Here is a 19,082-nt window from a genome sequence, read left to right as displayed (position 1 = left end):
TCTGTGGTAGAGTTGGGGGGGTGTTACTGCCACACTTTGCATGAGGCAAAACATGAAAACTAGATAAACATTACATTCACCCAAGTGGTACAGCGGTATGTCTGCGGACTTACAACGCTAGAATCCGGGTTTCGATACCCGTGGTGGGCAGAGCACAGATAGCCCATTGTGTAGCCTTGTTGTTAATTACAAACATAAATAATATTTTCATTTGATATGATAGTTTTTCAAAGTTATTGCCTGAAACTACGAATCAGATTTAAGTGGATTTGTTCCAAGCATAGAATAGATTTCTGAGGTTTATTAAAGGTTGAACAAAAAACAATGTTTAAACAATTTTGAAGATCTTCCCACTTAAACATCTGACTCAGATTTGAAAACAATTTTAAAATATCAATTTACATGATTTCTCAAAATAAAAATTAATACTGACCCTGTGGGTTTTCTAAAACTAGCTTGTCTGACACATGGTGGTGTTATTTCCATAATCTTTTGTTAAGCCAAAATCATATAAAACATGGCATACGATTTCGATCGCACTAAATAACTTCATTTAAGAAATCTTAGCTTCTTCTTTTTTAGAAATTTCAAGACAATATTTTCTTGAACCATTCAAATTTAAGCCTAATGACCACTCAAACAATAATTTGCCGCCGTCCATAATTTTAAACAATATAACGCACCCACAGCGTAAAGTGTGAAACGTATTCAGCAGCATCACGCCTTGTACTTCGGACCCTGCGATCCGCAGCCCTTAACTCAAAGAATAAATATCACCTTACCACAAGTTTAAATTTGAAATTGAATATCGTCTTAAAACGTACAAAGCAAAACTTATACTTATTGAAGGATGTGCAAAGGAATCTATATTTATAAGTTGGACATTTTCGACTAAGATGTTAGCAAAGCTAATATATTTTATGTAATTTATTAATTGATAAAGATAACTACAACTCTTTTGTACTAGCCTGTTTTAAACCTTATTGCAAAATATTATATTATGTGTTTGTTTATTGTTGAGCACAAAGCTACACAATGGGCTATCTGTGCTCTGCTCACCGCGGGTATCGGAAACCGATTTTCAGCTTTATAAGCCCTCAGGATTAACGCTGAGCCACCAGGGGAGCTATATTATGTTATGTATTGCATTATCTTTTGTGTGTCCTACATACACGACTAAAGTTAAAATATACTGATGCACTCATAAGATGGCGGATAAATCCCGCCTTACACGCTTTACTTTCTATGTTTATCTACTTACGTTTGTGTATTTGTAAATATGTTATCGGAACAAAAACTACAAATCAGTTAAGTGACGATCCTTTAAAATTTCACCAATCTTTTTCATGGTTTTGGCAAATTTTTTATGGAAAATGGTAGATCCAGTTCTTCAAATGTTATATACATGACTGGTTAAAAAGCGGTCTAGAACATCCGTGTGCTCTGTTATCTCAGAGTAGGAACTCAACGCTCCACAGTTGATCTAAACTTGGTTATGTCAGGTTACTATTTTTAAAATAAAATATGACAATTTCTTTGCTTGCTGTTATGTACAAAGCTACACAATGGGCTAGCTGTGTTGTGCCAACCACGAGTATCGAAACCAGTTCTTAGCGTTATAAGCCTTCAAATCGTTATGCCACTGGAGGAGGGGCAAAACATGAGAAAGCAATAGTTTCTTTACAAAGCAAGTCTGCGGAAAAACCCGAAAACCTCTAGATAGAGTCATACTATATATGAAAAAGAGATTAAGTAAAGAGATGAGAGAAAAAGATGTGTATACGTATGAAGCCTTAACCAAATTAATCATATATTGCCTCGTGTTTTTCCCTCTTCCCTTAAATTGAATAAATAGTTTCTCTGTCAATACACATTAGGCCAGTTCATCGTTTTCATTAATATAGTTTTATAATTACTGCTTTAACTGTTTCATCCCATTGTATTTTGTGTTTAACACTACAGGATACGCGGATAACTTCTAGTTCAGTTTCATGGGTTAAAGTAATATTTTATCGCATCTTTACCGCCTTCCATGTCCTGAGTTACTTGGATTCATAATTTTAAAAATCGTGAAGTTTTAAGTGTATCTAGGCAGCATGTTCAGCATGTGAAATTCTCTTGCAAACCCAAGGGTCCATGGTTCGCATCCCATTTCTGCAAAATAGCACTACGCATTTCAAAGCCATAAGTGTATTATAGGAGTGACGGGCAAATTCTACTCTTCGATTAAAGTAGCCCAAGATTTGGCGATGGGTGCTGTTGACTAGCTGCCTCCCACCTAGTCTATCAGCTAAAAGTTAGGGACAGCTAGCACAAATAACCCTTAGTCATCTTTGTGCGAATATCCAAAACAAACCTCTCGTGCACTTCTTCTTGAATACTTTGTTTTGTAGAGAAAAGCCACATTGGGCTATCTGATGTGTCTACCGTTGGGAATTGAATCTCGAATTTTAGCGTTGTAAGTCCGTAGAGTTACCGCTGTTCCACAAGAGGATTTCTTGGATTTCGCTCCATGCTAAGTCGTTTGTCAGGTCCGCATTTTGTAAATAGTAATAATAAAAGTAGAAGTGTTACAGACCGGGTCCAGGTTAATAAAACAGATGGAGCCAACTTCTTTAGTCCTCTGTATTGATGTGTTTCCGCATTTTATGACGAAAAATGAAGCGATTCTAAGATATTTTATTTTTTTACAAGAAGCAGATCAACTAAAGAACTCAGCATGGAGCCCGAAACATTGTCTCAAAACCAAAACAAACAGCTTGAGAAATTTATAGAAAACTCAGTCCACATCATGTTCTGTAACGTGAAAATACTTAACTCTTTCCTATAGATAACAGAATTCTAGCTTGAGATATTTCAATATATTTCACAAATTAGTGATGTCTTCAATGGAATATGTGCGAGGAAATTCCACCTCGTTGCTTTATTTTTATTGATTCCTTAACATACAGATGATGAAGCAGGCACTTAATACTTACAGGGGCAAAAGCAAAAGTTCAGCTTTAAACGATTGCTGAGATTGTTACCGAATCTTAATGAAGTAAAAAAAATCTACCTTATGATATATTTATATATTAAGATTATTTTATTCATTCTTATAGCTATTATGTTGAAAAAATATCCGTGATTCTTCAGATTTATTGTATGACTTTACTTTTTCCACGTTCACTGTTCGTATTTATTCCATTTTCATAATGATTGAATGAGATTAAGGCTTTTGCTTCATGCTTTCCACAAATGTGTTAATCCATTGGGATTTGCGTGACCACTTAGACGCCCCTCTGCTGATTACACTATCATTCAGGCGAGCATTGGGATTTCATTAAGAAGAATAACTTTACCTCAACTTCTAGTAATTATTTGTAATGATTTCGATCTCCTTCGTTTGGAAATAAAAAGGTAAGGCGTTAACCTTTAAAGGGCGAAAGTATTGGAAAAACATAATAAAATGTGTAAAAATAGATTGTTTAACAATCAATAATGAGTTCAAGCACCTCTAATTGGCCCATATAATCCTGTTTTCTAACCTCTTTTAAAGGCAACTGAAAGACAAATTATATTTTTGATGAGCTGAAGTTAATAATAATCAGTTGTGAAATTTCATCGTAAAGCCAAACGCTATCCTTATAAAAACTTTGTTGATCGAGTTATGAAAAGAAAATCCCAATAATGACATGTTTCGAGCCAACGCCTGCTAGAAGTTTTACTGCTAACAAAACACTTATCTTTAGAGTTTCCATGATTTACAAAAATATCATTTTGAGTAAGATTTGTCTGTTTACACGAATAGCCATTACGATTACCTAAGGAGCTCTACCAATGACAGCAAAAATTTATATAAATACCCTTTGACCAGTTTTTTAATACCATGTTTATGTGGTACTTCCTTGGACAACTTTACTATTAGTATATTTAGGTGATACTTTTTGGACAATTTTACTATCAGTATATTCAAAAGATGCTTTTTGGACAACGTTATTAACAGTATATTCAAGTGGTACTTTTTGGACAACTTTACTAACAGTATATTCAGGTGGTACCTCCTTGGACAACTTTACTCACAGTATAATCAGAAGACGCTTCTTGGACAACGTTACTAACAGTACATTCAGGTGGAACCTCCTTGGACAACTTTACTCACAGTATATTCAGGTGATACTTTTTGGACAACGTTATTAACAGTATATTCAAGTGGTACTTTTTGGACAACTTTACTCACAGTATATTCAGGTGGTACTTCCTTGGACAACGTTATTAACAGTATATTCAGGTGGTACTTCCTACTGTGAGTAAAGTTGTCCAAGGAAGTACCACCTGAATATACTGTTAGTAACGTTGTCCAAGAAACGTCTTCTGTATATACTGTTAGTAACGTTGTCCACTATTCAGGTGGTACTTCCTTGGACAACGTTATTAACAGTATATTCAGGTGGTACTTCCTTGGACAACTTTACTAACAGTATATACAGGAGACGCTTCTTGGACAACGTTACTAACAGTATATTTAGGTGGTACTTCCTTGGACAACTTTACTAACAGTATATACAGGAGACGTTTCTTGGACAACGTTACTAACAGTATATTCAGGTGGTACTTCCTTGGACAACTTTACTAACAGTATGTACAGGAGACGTTTCTTGGACAACGTTACTAACAGTATATTCAGGTGGTACTTCCTTGGACAACTTTACTAACAGTATATACAGGAGACGTTTCTTGGACAACGTTACTAACAGTATATTCAGGTGGTACCTCCTTGGACAACTTTACTAACAGTATATACAGGAGACGTTTCTTGGACAACGTTACTAACAGTATATTCAGGTGGTACCTCCTTGGACAACTTTACTAACAGTATATTCAGGAGATACCTGTTGGACAGCTTCACTAACCATACATTCGAAGACAAATTTATTAACAACATATTTATGTACACATGTCTTCTGTGTGATACAATTTTAAAATTTGTTGAAGCCGCAATCTTTTGAAATTTGGCTATTATCCTCAAAAATAAAAGTTATTTAATTTCTGTAATATCATGTTGCAAGCTCTGTCTATATTTAAATCAGTGTTAAAGGAAAAGTAACAGTATCGGTGACCAAAAATCAGCATCATAGTTAGTAGTAAATTATTATCTCATTGAATTACATATTAAAATGAAATTTGTTGGCAAGAATTCCGGGTAACAGAAACAAATAGCCGGACATTTACATTTTGTCTAGAGAGGTAGCTGTGTGTATAAAGATGATTATATGCGTAAATAAAATTATTATAAATAGTTATTTTTAGCATGTTTGACCACTCTATCAATAATATAAATCCATTTATATTGTGATTAAATTTGTTATTTTAACCTTTTACACAGTTTTTTTTCTGAAAAAAAGAATTGAAATTTAATACTGAAACAAAAAAGTAAAAAAAAAACTGGATTTTTCCTCATCCATTAACGTAATACTAAATTCAGTTCCAAGTGTTCGAGCTGGTTTTTAACTAAAGCCCAGCTTCATACAATATTTCATGGCACGTGAAAATAATTATACAATATATGTTGAAGAGGGGTTGAAATTTGGGTCTGAAGGGTCATGCAGCCCATGTAAACATAACGAAGTAAAACGATATAGTACTGTGAATTTGGACTCTTTAAGAAGTGTGTTTATGTATATGACTTTATTTATTTCTGGTTTTATCTTCTATAATGCATGGAATTAATTTTGTTTAATTTGGGGTCATAAAGGTCACCATAAATAACTAATGCAATGAATAATTCTAATATCAGGATTGATTTTTTTGGATTTATCTCTCTACAATACACACTTTTTTATACTCACATTTTATTATCGTCTTTTCTTATTTTGAAGTGGGATTTGGTATGTTCAATACGAAAATTTAGTTCAAGTATTGCCATTTCTAATGCTAAATGGAGGACAACCAGACAGCAGTATCTGCATTTTAGTTGGCCACTCTTGACCGAATAGCGGGACTGACTGTTACTCCCATAGCTGAGCATGTTCAGTGGCATATAGCGACTCGAATCTTTCACCATTAATCACTCTGACAACAGCTACTAAGCAACGCCCGACCCTTTCATTTTCAAATTTAACCTTTTTTGTATTTAGCTCATAAAAATAACTTTTTAGCCCCCCAGTGGCACAGCGGTATGTCTGCGGACTTGCAACGCTAAAATCCGGGTTTCGATACCCGTGGTGGGCAGAGCACAGATAGCCCATTGTGTAGCTTTGTGCTTAATTACAAACAAACAAATAACTTTTTTAAAATATGTAATCAAGTCACTTTTATCAATACTTAGTAACTTAGTCGCTTTGTTCTTAGTATTCGTGATAAAAGTTATCAGTATCCATAAATATTCGAGGGACAAGTCATCTAGCTAAAAATTACAAACAAACAAATAACTTTTTAAAATATGTAATCAAGTCACTTTTATCAATACTTAGTAACTTAGTCGCTTTGTTCTTAGTATTCGTGATAAAAGTTATCAGTATCCATAAATATTCGAGGGACAAGTCATCTAGCTAAAAAAAAATCATGAATTACAAAATATTTGGTATTTATTTAGTATGCAGAGGTACAGCACACTGCTATGCAAGATCTGTGTTAGTTTGACATGCTGTTAATTTCACTGTCAGTCTCAAATTAACCGAAATGATTAAAAGTAGTAAAGGTGTTTCGAAGACAGTCTGTTAAACGATCAAATTACACAACTAAATATAACGATGCGGTTTATTCGAGTTACACAACTACTAAGCTAAACATAACAGTATGATTTCTTTGAGTTTCATCTGGTTCTTTTTTATATAGGTACGAGAGAGTTAAAAAATAACATAAAACATTTTTAACAACTATAAATTTAATAAGGGTGTATTATTTTACCTGAAAAAAAAACAATAATACATCGCTTAATCACTTCTAATTTCTACAAAATTGTCTTGTGAGAACGTTATCTTTATCTGTAAGATGGTTCTTTAAAGTATATTGACTAGTTGTTGTTTGTGCTGCTGTTAATGAAAATCTCCTTACGATCATACTTTACAATTGTATTACGTACAAGATAAGGTAAAACATTTATTCAACCTTTTAAAATATCCGTTTTTTTGTATTTTGGTTTTCTTTCAGGTAGAATGAAAATATCTACAACTTTCTATTTGTATAATCACCATTAGATATAGTTTCTGAATATATTGTGTGTGACTCTATAACATTCAGATGATAACAATCTTAGTTCTAACGCTTTTTATATAGTTGAAATAATATTGTACGCTTCTCTTATGTCAGCTTTTATATATGGGCCGAATTCTTTACAGTAATTGTCTGTGACTTGTTAGCGATACGTTTCAACAATAAACAACCAGCACACAGTCCACTTGTTTTAAAATAATATATTAAAACAAGTCAAATATATATATGTATATACAAATGTTCATTACACTGTTGGTTATCATGGTAGTATACATGGTAGCATTAACTTAAACAGTTGTGTATATCTAACATCTTAACTGGAAACCCCTACTGAGCTAATAAAGATCAATGTCCTTCAAATTATTATCTGTCTTATTTTGAAAACATAAGACATGTATTCTTACTATATGCCATACTTTGCAATCTAAAATATTCTACACCCTAAGACTCTGTATAGACTCAAACTAAGCTTATTTTGGTGTGCATTGTTTTTCACATAGTGGTAAGATGACACTAAATGAGATCCGGCCAAATATTTCATGAAGACATGTACTGGAATTTGAAACTGTTGTCCCAGTCTGTTGAAGATATATGTTAGAATTCCAAGTGTTGTCACAACTTGCTGAAGAAAGTTTTCAAAATACCAGACCTTTTCCTAAACTAATGTTTAGCTGCAAAACATTGTTTCAATAGGATTAAAGCAGATGTTGTGTTGTCAAAATTTTGTTCCAGTCTGATGAAGGCTGATAATGAGATCTTAGAGCTGTTAGGCTTTAGACAACATGCAGATTTTTGTTGAATATACTTTTATAATATTAGCTTATTCTTAAAAAGCAGTTTTTGGTTATTACCTCACAGAATAACAGGGATTATAACTTATGTTATAAATCATCTACAACAAGTTAATATCTCAAACAAAAATACAAAAGCTGAAATAAATTGAATAAATTAGCTTATTTACCGATGAATAATACTAATACGAACAAAGAAAGAAAACCACCTCAGTGGTCTCTTGATGTAAAAACAGAAGTATATGTTCAATTCAGCTGCATGATAATCGTCAAATAAAATGTTTTAACTGAAAAAATAGCGGTATATCTGCGGACTTACAACCTACAACAAATATGTTCAACAACAAGCATATTATTTTGATAAAGATTTTCCCCTATAATGAACGTTCACGACTCATCCCTACCAAACTCTTGCTCAACAGATACCTTATGTAAGCATGGCTAATGTTTATCGTGATATTTTGTTCTCATATATATATTATATACATAAATACATAAGTTAACGAAATCAATTAGTAGCTATTCAGTTAATTAATTAATCAAATACGATCAAAACCTTTACAAAATAATAAAGTCATTATAATTAAACGTAGTTTCACCAATGCTCAGAACCGATATGTGACAACAGTTTTTTTTTTTTAAATAATAATCATTGTAAGCACGGGCGTTTTGAATAATTAGGCTTGAGTAACGAGTTAAAAGTTAATTGATGATCCCATTATTCCCATGTTTGTTTAAGAGGATCAATAACCATCTCTTGGTGGAAACAAACTAGACTTATATGAAGACGTGCAAATTGATCTACGACAATATTATGTATATGTGTGTGTAACTAGTATAGAAAGATTGTACATTTGTGTTTTCATGTCCAAAACATTTTGCCAGCATAAAAAAAATACTACAAATATTTAACGTTAAGGAATTTTATATTTCGGTTGCTCAAAAAAAGGCTGTTTGTTTAAACTGTCATTTGTGTTGACAAACCAGGTTTCCCATAAAGCCAATATATGTTGTTATTTTCTTGAATGACACTGCAAGTCACCCATTCAGTTCATCTTAGGATATTAGTTAAAGCCAGAGTCTATTTATCACATTCCGAGGCCACAACTCAATCAAGTGGATTCAACAACTTGAGTTATAAGAACATCATTGAGGTTTGCTATATAATTAGTCGCTCGAGTGGCGATAGTAAGGATGTATTGGAAGTTAAGAATTGAATGTAAATTTGATAAAATGTTTATAATGTATGGTCAGTCGTTACATACTGGTTAGCACGCTCGTTGTCTCAAAACATGCACTTCAGCTTTGAGATCGTGAGTGTGCTAAAAGAGCGACTGTGAAATATTGCTATTCAGTTAGACAAGAGAAGCCCAAGAGTTGGCGGTGTGCGCTGCTGACTAACTGCTTTTTCTCTTGTTTATTTCCCTCTGCTCCTGGTGGTTCAGCGATAATTCAGTTGACTTATAACGCTAAAAATTAGGTTTTGATACCTGCGGTGGGCAGAACACAGATTGCCTATCGTCCAGCTTCATGCTTTACAACAAACAAACAAAATATTGTTTTTTAATTCATAATTAGGTCCGGCTAATCGCAGACACCCCTTGTGTATTTCTGTTCTAAAACAAACTTATAATGTGTGCAATAAGTTGTTTTGTTTTTATTTCTCGGAAATTAGGATAATGTGAACTTGTATTTTCTAATATTGTGCATGATGAAAAATTAAAAGTCACAATACTACTCACAATTATTAGATTCAAACTAATAAATAACACAGTAAAGTCCTAAATTAATCATTTTGGTGTATTATAATTACAATGATTTCTGAGTACATTAAATTCGTAATTTTAACGTACAGAGAAACTAATATTTCATATTGTAATAGCTGCACTGTGTTATAGGTATATTTTGTCTTAGTTTTTTCTACAATATTAGTGATTTGTTATCTAACTACATACCACTTTATTTTGTTTAACTATATAATAATTTGTTTCTTCTCTGTAATTAATAAGTTATTTTGTTACAGTGGCTACTCAGGAAATGGATGATGTTCAGTTACTGGACCACTACCCTGGAAATAAAGTGTTAAGATTGATTATTCAGAGTAAGCTTTATTTTTGTCAAATTATTACTGCCAAAAAGAAAAACATCATATTTTGACAGTAATGTATTAATTTATTGTACAGTGAATCTTTTGAAATCAGTATTGGCTGCCAAATGGAACAGCAACTTATTCTGAATTTTATCAATGCTTATCTTTTAAATAAACCGAGATCTATGTAGTTGTTTACATATAGTAAACTCGTTTCCTGCCAGTATGAATTAGCAGGACTTGCTATATATATATATAGATGCTAATGAGGATAAGGAACTAAGGTTATGCAGAGATAAAAGAGTATTGTAGTTTATGTTCAAAGGAGCTACTAAAAGCATTATTAAGATACGAAAAGTATTTCTCAGAGTTTATAATAAGAGCATGCCACATGGAGGATAGAATAACGAAAACAATGAACTTAGACAAGAAATAGAAAATGTTTTTCACAGTTTTTTTAAATACCAACGCTGTTTTCTTTTAATTCTTTTAATATAATTCTAACTGCAAACTGGCTGGATTATGTCTGAGGCGTTGACAACGCCATATTGTATTTTATACAGCTTCGTTCCTTATATAATTATATGTACCTGTACGAAAATCTTAAAATATAGAAATCCCAAATCTTGGTCAGTAATGGTTGGTACAGAAACTGAAGACAATTATGTATATCCAGTTGTATTTTCATTAAAGGTCTTGAACAACATTTAAAACATCCGCTGTACTTAATCGTTTGTAATTATATGGTATTTTTTCTTCAAACTTTAATTTAATTAAATGTGTAGCACATTAAAAGCCATGGATAAAAGAGAGAAAATCAATAAATTGCCTATTATGATGTTTTCTTCCAACGTTTTAAATTACTACTATAGGGTGTTCTATTGTGTACGTACATTGTTTACTACATCGAGTGTTCTATTATATCCATACACTCGTGTACGTACATTGTTTACTACATCGAGTGTTCTATTATATCCATACACTCGTGTACGTACATTGTTTACTACATCGAGTGTTCTATTATATCCATACACTCGTGTACGTACATTGTTTACTACATTGGGTGTTCTGCTACATTCATACACTCGTGTACGTACATTGTTTACTACATTGGGTGTTCTGCTACATTCATACACTCGTGTACGTACATTGTTTACTGCATAGGGTGTTCTGCTACATTTATACACTCTTGTACGTTCATTGTTTACTGCATAGGGTGTTCTATTGCATTCGTACACTCGTGTACATACATTGTTTACTGCATAGGGTGTTCTATTACATTCGTACACTCGTATACGTTCATTGTTTCCTGCAGAATCAAAAACTCTAGCTTTACTAAACATGAGATTCCTGGTGCACGAGATGAGTGGAAATTTCTGTAGCGAATACAAATAAACTTTTAACTTTGCAGTTTTGAAACTTTGGATCGATTTGCACTATTGCAGAGAAAGTCGTGTTTCAACATTAGAAAATTTTGAGTTAACATCATCGATAAATATTCTACAAGAGCCAATAAAAATTCAAACCAAAAACAAACACAATGTAAGAATTTTCCAAACCTAGAAAACTGAGCATCTTAAGTTTGGTATCTTAGATTTTGTAAGACGCACCATTTTTTTTTTTGTTCTCCCATCTTTACATAAAGTCGTGTTATCACAACGAACTATTTTCTATGTTTTCCATCTTTACACAAAGCTGATTATAAAGACGCACCATTTTCTATGTTCTTCCTTCGTTACACAAAGTCGGGTAATCAAGACGCATCATTTTCTATGTTCTTCCTTTATTACACAAAATCGGGTTATCAAGACGCACCATTTTCTATGTTCTTCCTTCATTACACAGAGTCGCGTTATCAAGACGCACCATTTTCTATGTTCTTCCTTCATTACACAAAGTCGGGTTATCAAGAAAAAATCATATGAAACTTGCATACTGTTTTGAGTTCATATGAAAGCTGCGTAAATATTTCGATCTTTTACAGCTTACATGGAAAACCTTCTGCAAGACCTTCAACAACACGCAAGTAGTCCAATGTCTTCTCTCCAAATGGCACGATTGACGAAGCATATGAATGAATTTTACGACTACGTTGCTGAGCACCCAGCTCTTCATCAGCGTCGTCTGTGGGTGGGAAAGGAAAAACCAACCTTTGTTCCAAACACCAATTATCATGGAAACATTGCAGATGAGGTTAGAAAAATCACCTTATATGGTTAACTAAGTCATTACATTTAACTGTTTTAATACATATAACTTTCTCCATTATTAACTTAACTAGGCCAATGCCATCCCATATACTGACTGGCCAAGTTATTAGGAACCCGGCCTTAATCCGCGTTCGATCATCTTTTGCTGTGATAATAGCTTGGACTCGGCATGACACACCAATATTCAAGATGCCGGAAGCTAACATTCACTTATCATGTTCAGAAATATCAACAAAGGAGTACTGTGGCGAAAACAACGTTCAAGATCATCCCAAAGATCTTAATACTATTTAGAGTTAGTGATTATATTGGTCGGAAAGGATGAATGAAGTCAATGCTATGCTGCTTAAACACATATTGGACAGTATTAACACGAAAAAATCTTGGACAGTATTAACACGAAAAATTGTTGCATTATCGCTTTAAAAGGCCCTTCTTTATGAAGGCAGAAATGCAGTATTCGTGAATTAGCATAAACAGCAACAACATTCAAGAACACTTAAGATGTATTTACTCGTCTAAGTAGTAAAAGACTCGGCACCTATCAAGAGACATTAACTGTAACCTTATATCATCTCCATCAGGTTCCACTCTCATGCTAAAGTGTTTCACATTGTTTCTTTTCCATATTCATACCTCATCATGAATAGGAAGAAACAGGGTAAAAACAACTTAACAAAGAAAATTTACCTGCTTCCAGCCATTCTATGGCACATTTTCTGTTTAAATCAAACGTGGAAATGTATTTTCGTATTTACGTGTCAAATAAGTGTTTAAGACTAGTTCTCGGTTGCTATATGTAATGTCCTTCATATGAAACGAGTGAAAATTAGTAGAATACTGATGCAAAGGAATTGGTCAAATGGGCCACACTTGCATGGGTCGGCCATCAGTGGTTATCGCCCACAATTTTTCCCAGTAGCATATGTATTTCTTTTTCACTTGCCACTGAGAGATAGTGATGACATATGATTTTGATATATCAATAATTTTTTCCTTTAAAAATAGTGCTCCTAATGTTAATTGCATAGATTCTTGCTCTTAACCCTTATAATGCATACTAATCATTAAATGACTACATTCCTTTGCTTATACTTAGTTCAAAAACTCACCTTACATTTCTTATGACCAGCTTATGTTGCGTATGTGAATACATGGAGTGTTTAGAAATATGAAGAGGGTCCCCATAAGGCGGTTTGTCATTATATATTTTTTTGAGTCGTAATGCGGTATTAGTATTGTTAGTTAATAGGAAACAGAATATATTTGTGTTCAAAAGGTAGAATAAGTTCTGAATCAAACATATTTTAATTACTCTATTCCAACAGTTTAAAGGATTGGAAACAAAATTACCAACAAACCAAAAATCCAAAAGAGGTTCTATCTACCCATCAGAAGAAATCTGTAGCACTGAGACCACCTGGATACAGATTAACCTCACCACTGACGTCTACAATAAGCCTGTAGAGGTGATTCAACAAGATGATCTCAGGCAGTTTGTTTTCTCTTTCAAGTGTGTAACGGCATATAGACCATGCAGTGGAATATCCACATTGTAAGTGGAGTCTTTTCACAGTATGCTTTAATGTAAATAAGCAATGTTGTTTTTATACGTAAGAGCTATGCATTTAACTAAACTTAACATATCCCATTGTAAAATGTGTTTTAATATATTATGGATATGTAGGTATGAATGTGTGCACGTGTCATTTAAAATACCAAAAGTATTGGGTCAGTATTGAGTAATATGGTATGGTATTTCACCAGCAGGTCCCACCTCTGGTATTAATCACGCTAGCACTGGTCACCAAACACTATTATACATTTGATGGAATAGATTGATACTTCTCTTATAAAGTAACAATGGTATTTGGGGTCTAGCTTTTATTTCCGTCAGATGGAGTTACAAAATGTTAAAGAGTGGTCTGCCAAGAAATCCTGATCGTTTTCTGTCTTACGCCACTGCTGGACATAGTTGAGATACGGCATGGTGCATTATAATTTTCCAATAATTACATTTTTATACTGTCATAATGCGACAAAGTATTCGTGGATTTCTTAACTATCATCAACAGTCTACATTAAACCTTTCACCAGATCGATACAATTTCAAGACCCGTTCTCCTGAAGTAAACGATAGATATTAAGATTGTTCGTTCCACATGATAGTTTTTCACTACTCTTCAATCTTTATCTTCCAATTTAATAAGCTCAAGAGACTCACTACCTTCTATTTAAGGAGGTAACGATAGACTTGAGTTACAGTTTATTCATAGTCTAATAGTTGCAGCCCCAAGCATACAGTTGGCGAAATGACCTGCAGTTTTGAACTGTCTTTAAAATCTTAGGTGATTGAGATGTCCGGTTTTATTTCACATCACATTTCCAGCTTCCCATTAACCAAGTAATGATTAATTTTAGTAGATATTCTACAATAGCGCTGTTACTAGATTCTCATTTCTTCAGCGCGTTACCTAAATTTGATTGAGTGAGTAGGATGGCAAAGCCTCAGAAACTTATACCACCAATGCTTCGTCTAGTAAACATAATTCTTTGAAGGTCAGTTAGCTCATTTTTTCTTGACACCTTAAACTTCATCTGGTTGTCTGTTGACCTTTATATGAAGCAATGCCCTATGAGACTCACCTGCAAGCTGTGAAAACAAACTTATTTTTTTCTAGGGATGATAGTTCAATGATTTTGTATACAATAGTATATCTGCGAAATTATTTAGCATTATGCATAAAGAATCAGATTTTATATTTTTCTGAGTAGCAGCATTTCTTATATTTATAATGCAATTGTGTTTATACAGCAGGTTTGCCACTAATTTTGATATTCGTTTAAACGACAGTATTTTATGGTGTAACTTGTAAGCTGTATACTTTCTATCAGATTGTATGGCGTAACAATATATTATGGTGTAACTTGTAAGCTGTATACTTTCTATCAGATTGTATGGCGTAACAATATATTATGGTGTAACTTGTAAGCTGTATACTTTCTATCAGATTGTATGGTGTAACTTGTAAGCTGTATACTTTCTATCAGATTGTATAGTGTAACTTGTAAGCTGTATACTTTCTATCAGATTGTATGGTGTAACTTGTAAGCTGTATACTTTCTATCAGATTGTATGGCGTAACAATATTTTATGGTGTAACTTGTAAGCTGTATACTTTCTATCAGATTGTATGGCGTAACAATATTTTATGGTGTAACTTGTAAGCTGTATACTTTCTATCAGATTGTATGGCGTAACAATATTTGAAACCTTAACCATTCCATGGATTGGTAGTGTAAAACAGTTTGTGTAAACTCTCCAGAAAGGTGGGTGGTTGATTTCGTATCATTTTTTGGGAATCGTGAAACTTCATAATTATATTTCTTGACTGGTGAACTTCACAGTGTTTCATTTGTTAAGAAAGATCTTGTCATTCTTTTAAAATATTTCAGTTTTTGTTTCATACCAATTAACACATCTTTATGTGGTGCTCTTGTCTATATAATCATGACTAGTATGTACGTCTCAAGATGTTCAATATACCCTTAATTTTGAAGTAGTTGTTTTACTTTATTCTGTCGTTTTAGTGTTATATATGTACACTTTACCTTTAACGTTTTGAAATATAAAGTTTTTGTCTTGTGTTTTATAATCCAATTCGCTTAGTCTCTTGATTTCGTCACTTAAACCTTTAAATTTGCTCTTGCCAACTACAGCTTTGATCTTCGGATAGTTGAGGGTATCAAATAATTACAAGTTGATCAATTATTCTTACTCAGGATACTGTATAAGAAAATGTTAAATATTGTATTTATAGATTTAGTTTTTTTTGAAAATCAAAACTCAGTAAATAATACAATGACGTGTTTAGTATTTCCTAAAATATTCGCTCTATTCTATGCCTATTTCACTCAAATATATATATTTGCCATAGGATTACTTAACCTGTTCTAATGAATATGAACGAGCCAGCTGTTTTGTTATGTTTTACTTATTTTAAGTTAACTTTACCTTATCAAAAACGTACGATAATGATTCACAATTTTCAGGAAAAAATTAATTTACAAGCTGAGATTTTATAAATAAGTGTTACGTAAAGCAATAGCCAAATGTGTTGGAAGCGGTTTGGAACATCACACATAAAATCAGTATTTCGTGTTGAAAACAACAAAAGTCATCAAGAGCGAATATGACCAATGACTATTTCAATTTTTGAAAGAAATTACTATTACACTTTACGAGCTACAAGAACCGAAAAAATAATGAAAATGAATAATTTTGAGTTATTTTTACACTGAAGTGCAGCAGTCTTAAGGGATTAAGAGTTTCGACTGAAATGGCTGAGTTTAACTCTGAGACGATCGTTTGGTAGGTCATATTTTTAATAAGCCACAACACACACATTAGTGTTATATTTGTTCTAACTCACAGTATTTTGTGTTGTTGTTTTAGGTATGAAAGTGAATGTATAGAAAGACTTGGATGGGTGTATATGTATTACCGGCGCCTAGATGATTTTTCGAGTAAAGAACCACAGTGGGGACCAGTGGCTGTACCCCATCATTGTGCGTGCAAGATAACCCCTAAGTATTTTCCTGATATTTGAACTTCTTTCAAATGGGCAATCAGCTCTTATAATCTTGGTATAAGCGTGAGTATTGTGGCTACCGCACCTCTGTACTGTCTGCTCAGCACCCTGCTGTCTGTCCTTCTGTTTCCATTGATAAGCACCAGTGGATGTTATGAGAAACATATGACAGTCAAGAAATTATTATCCAAACGTTATCTAGATCTGGTCGTCTTTAAATTTTGAAATTATGAACATCTAAGAAATATTTTTCACAATAGTATGATAATTTACAATAAAATTTGAACTTATTTACAACTATTTCTTACTTCCAGCTGTCGGTATTCTTTTTAAATTGTTTAATTATTAGTGTCATATAATGTCTAGAAATGGCATTACACAACAATGTTTGAACCTAATAAGTAATAAGCATTGAAAAATAAAAACTATTTGTATGATATTAATAAAATAAATATATACACTGAGCAAGAGTTCTGGAAATTTTTATGTTCTAAGTTCTATTTTTATGTCTGTAATGTAAATCTTCGACCCCCACCCACAAAAAAAATAATAAAAATAAATCCTGAAAAAAATGTCTGTCTTTGTGTATGGTACTTATGTATACAATTATATGTATTTCTTTTTAACGGTAATTAACTCAGACAGTTATATCAGCCAATAAAAATTACGTAAGTAAAGATTCTATATTATTAATACCTTTAAAAGTAAATTTACAGAAACGTTTATTCCTACAAACCAGAAAGAAAATCAACTTTCAAGGGTGAAAAAAGAACGGCTATTAAAAAGTCCAAAGTTTCATCTTAGAATTTCATCAAAGTTGTAATTCAATCACATTACATTACAGTGTCCTTAAGCATCTTGTATTCAAATCCCATAATACAAAACTTTTATTTTGAAACTGACCTTATATGACACATCTGGGACCTTAATAAGTGAAATCCGTGTATCCCTAAACTAGAGAATCAGAGATTCAAATCATACTAGGATAAGAGTAATTTACTGAATACTTTGACAAGAAGCAATAAATGTGTTAATTTCTGTACTTTTATCACTACAAAAACTTCTGGTACAATATGTATCTATTAATGATCTCATGTAATTAAATGACTCTCAAGACCTCTGTCTTGGAGAATTATTCTGGCAAATACTTAGAACAACTGTCCTAATAAAACGTGTATTTTCAACAAATTGTTTTCCCCACTGATTTGAATTGCTTTCATAACGATTTTTCTGGAATATTGTTCAGAACACTATTCTACGTTACTTTTCTAACCAATGTTTTATAATTACTGTCATACCACTGATCTGGACTACTGTTCTGGAGTACTGTCATGACCACTGTTTTTAATTACTGTCATAATATTTGTTCTGGAATATTGTTCTTTCTACTGTTCTACGTTACTTTCCTAGTCACTATTTAGAATTACTATCCCACCATTGTTCTGGAGTACTGTCATGGCCACTGTTTTGAATTACTGTCATAATCTTTGTTCTGGACTAATGTTCTGATCAATTTTTAGACTTATTGTCATAATCACTGCCATTTTTCTGAACAACTGTTGTGACCATTTTTCTTATCTGTCAGTCACTGCTTTGAATTACTGTCACATCTGCTGTTTTAGATTAATGTCATATCCACTGATGTTCATAATATTGTTATGAGTTTTCTTTTTAAAATACTGCCGAAACCACTGTTCTGCTTTAATGTCGTAATCACTTTTGGATTACTATTGTGACCATTGTTTTGTATTATAGTTATAACCATTGTTTGCAATGCCACCATGACCATTGCTTTAGAATATTGTCGAACGACTGTTTTAAACTACTGCCTTATAATTTGGACTAATATTGCGAACACCAATGTTCTTGTCATTATTTTGAGTTACTCTAGCCTTTAGTTCAAACTACCACTGTCATCACCGGCGTTTGAGCTATACCACAACTAAACATTTGAAACTAATCTTTGTTGAGTGAGAGTCCTTTGCCTTTTTTCATAATTGTTAATTTTTGCAGTAATTTTTCAAAAAAATATATCACCCTTCTAACTTTGTTTTAAATCCTTAGTCATTTATAAGAACTTATTTATATAACAAAATTGGCTCATCAACGCAGAACAATACATCGGCGGTCCTTAGACAAGAACGACTCGCCTCAAGTAAATACCATGAAAAAAAAAAGACACAAATTTCAAACATTTTTCTCGTAT

General features: G+C 32.9%; 1 protein-coding gene across 1 annotated transcript in view; it reads left to right on the top strand.

Moving 5' to 3' along the window:
* The window catches only part of LOC111086347, a 35,637-nt gene extending 18,255 nt beyond the window's left edge, over nt 1-17,382 (top strand). The window contains exons 2-5 of the mRNA XM_022388824.1: nt 10,009-10,086; nt 12,059-12,267; nt 13,613-13,839; nt 16,741-17,382. Of these exons, the coding sequence (XP_022244532.1) occupies nt 10,009-10,086; nt 12,059-12,267; nt 13,613-13,839; nt 16,741-16,894 (668 nt within the window). The 3' untranslated portion in view covers nt 16,895-17,382. The remainder of the gene's footprint in view (nt 1-10,008; nt 10,087-12,058; nt 12,268-13,612; nt 13,840-16,740) is intronic.
* The last annotated feature ends 1,700 nt before the right edge of the window (nt 17,383-19,082 follow it).

The sequence above is a fragment of the Limulus polyphemus genome, unplaced genomic scaffold (assembly GCF_000517525.1).
Source record: "Limulus polyphemus unplaced genomic scaffold, Limulus_polyphemus-2.1.2 Scaffold1028, whole genome shotgun sequence".
Lineage (NCBI taxonomy): Eukaryota > Metazoa > Arthropoda > Merostomata > Xiphosura > Limulidae > Limulus > Limulus polyphemus.
This window is presented reverse-complemented; position numbering and strand designations above follow the sequence as displayed.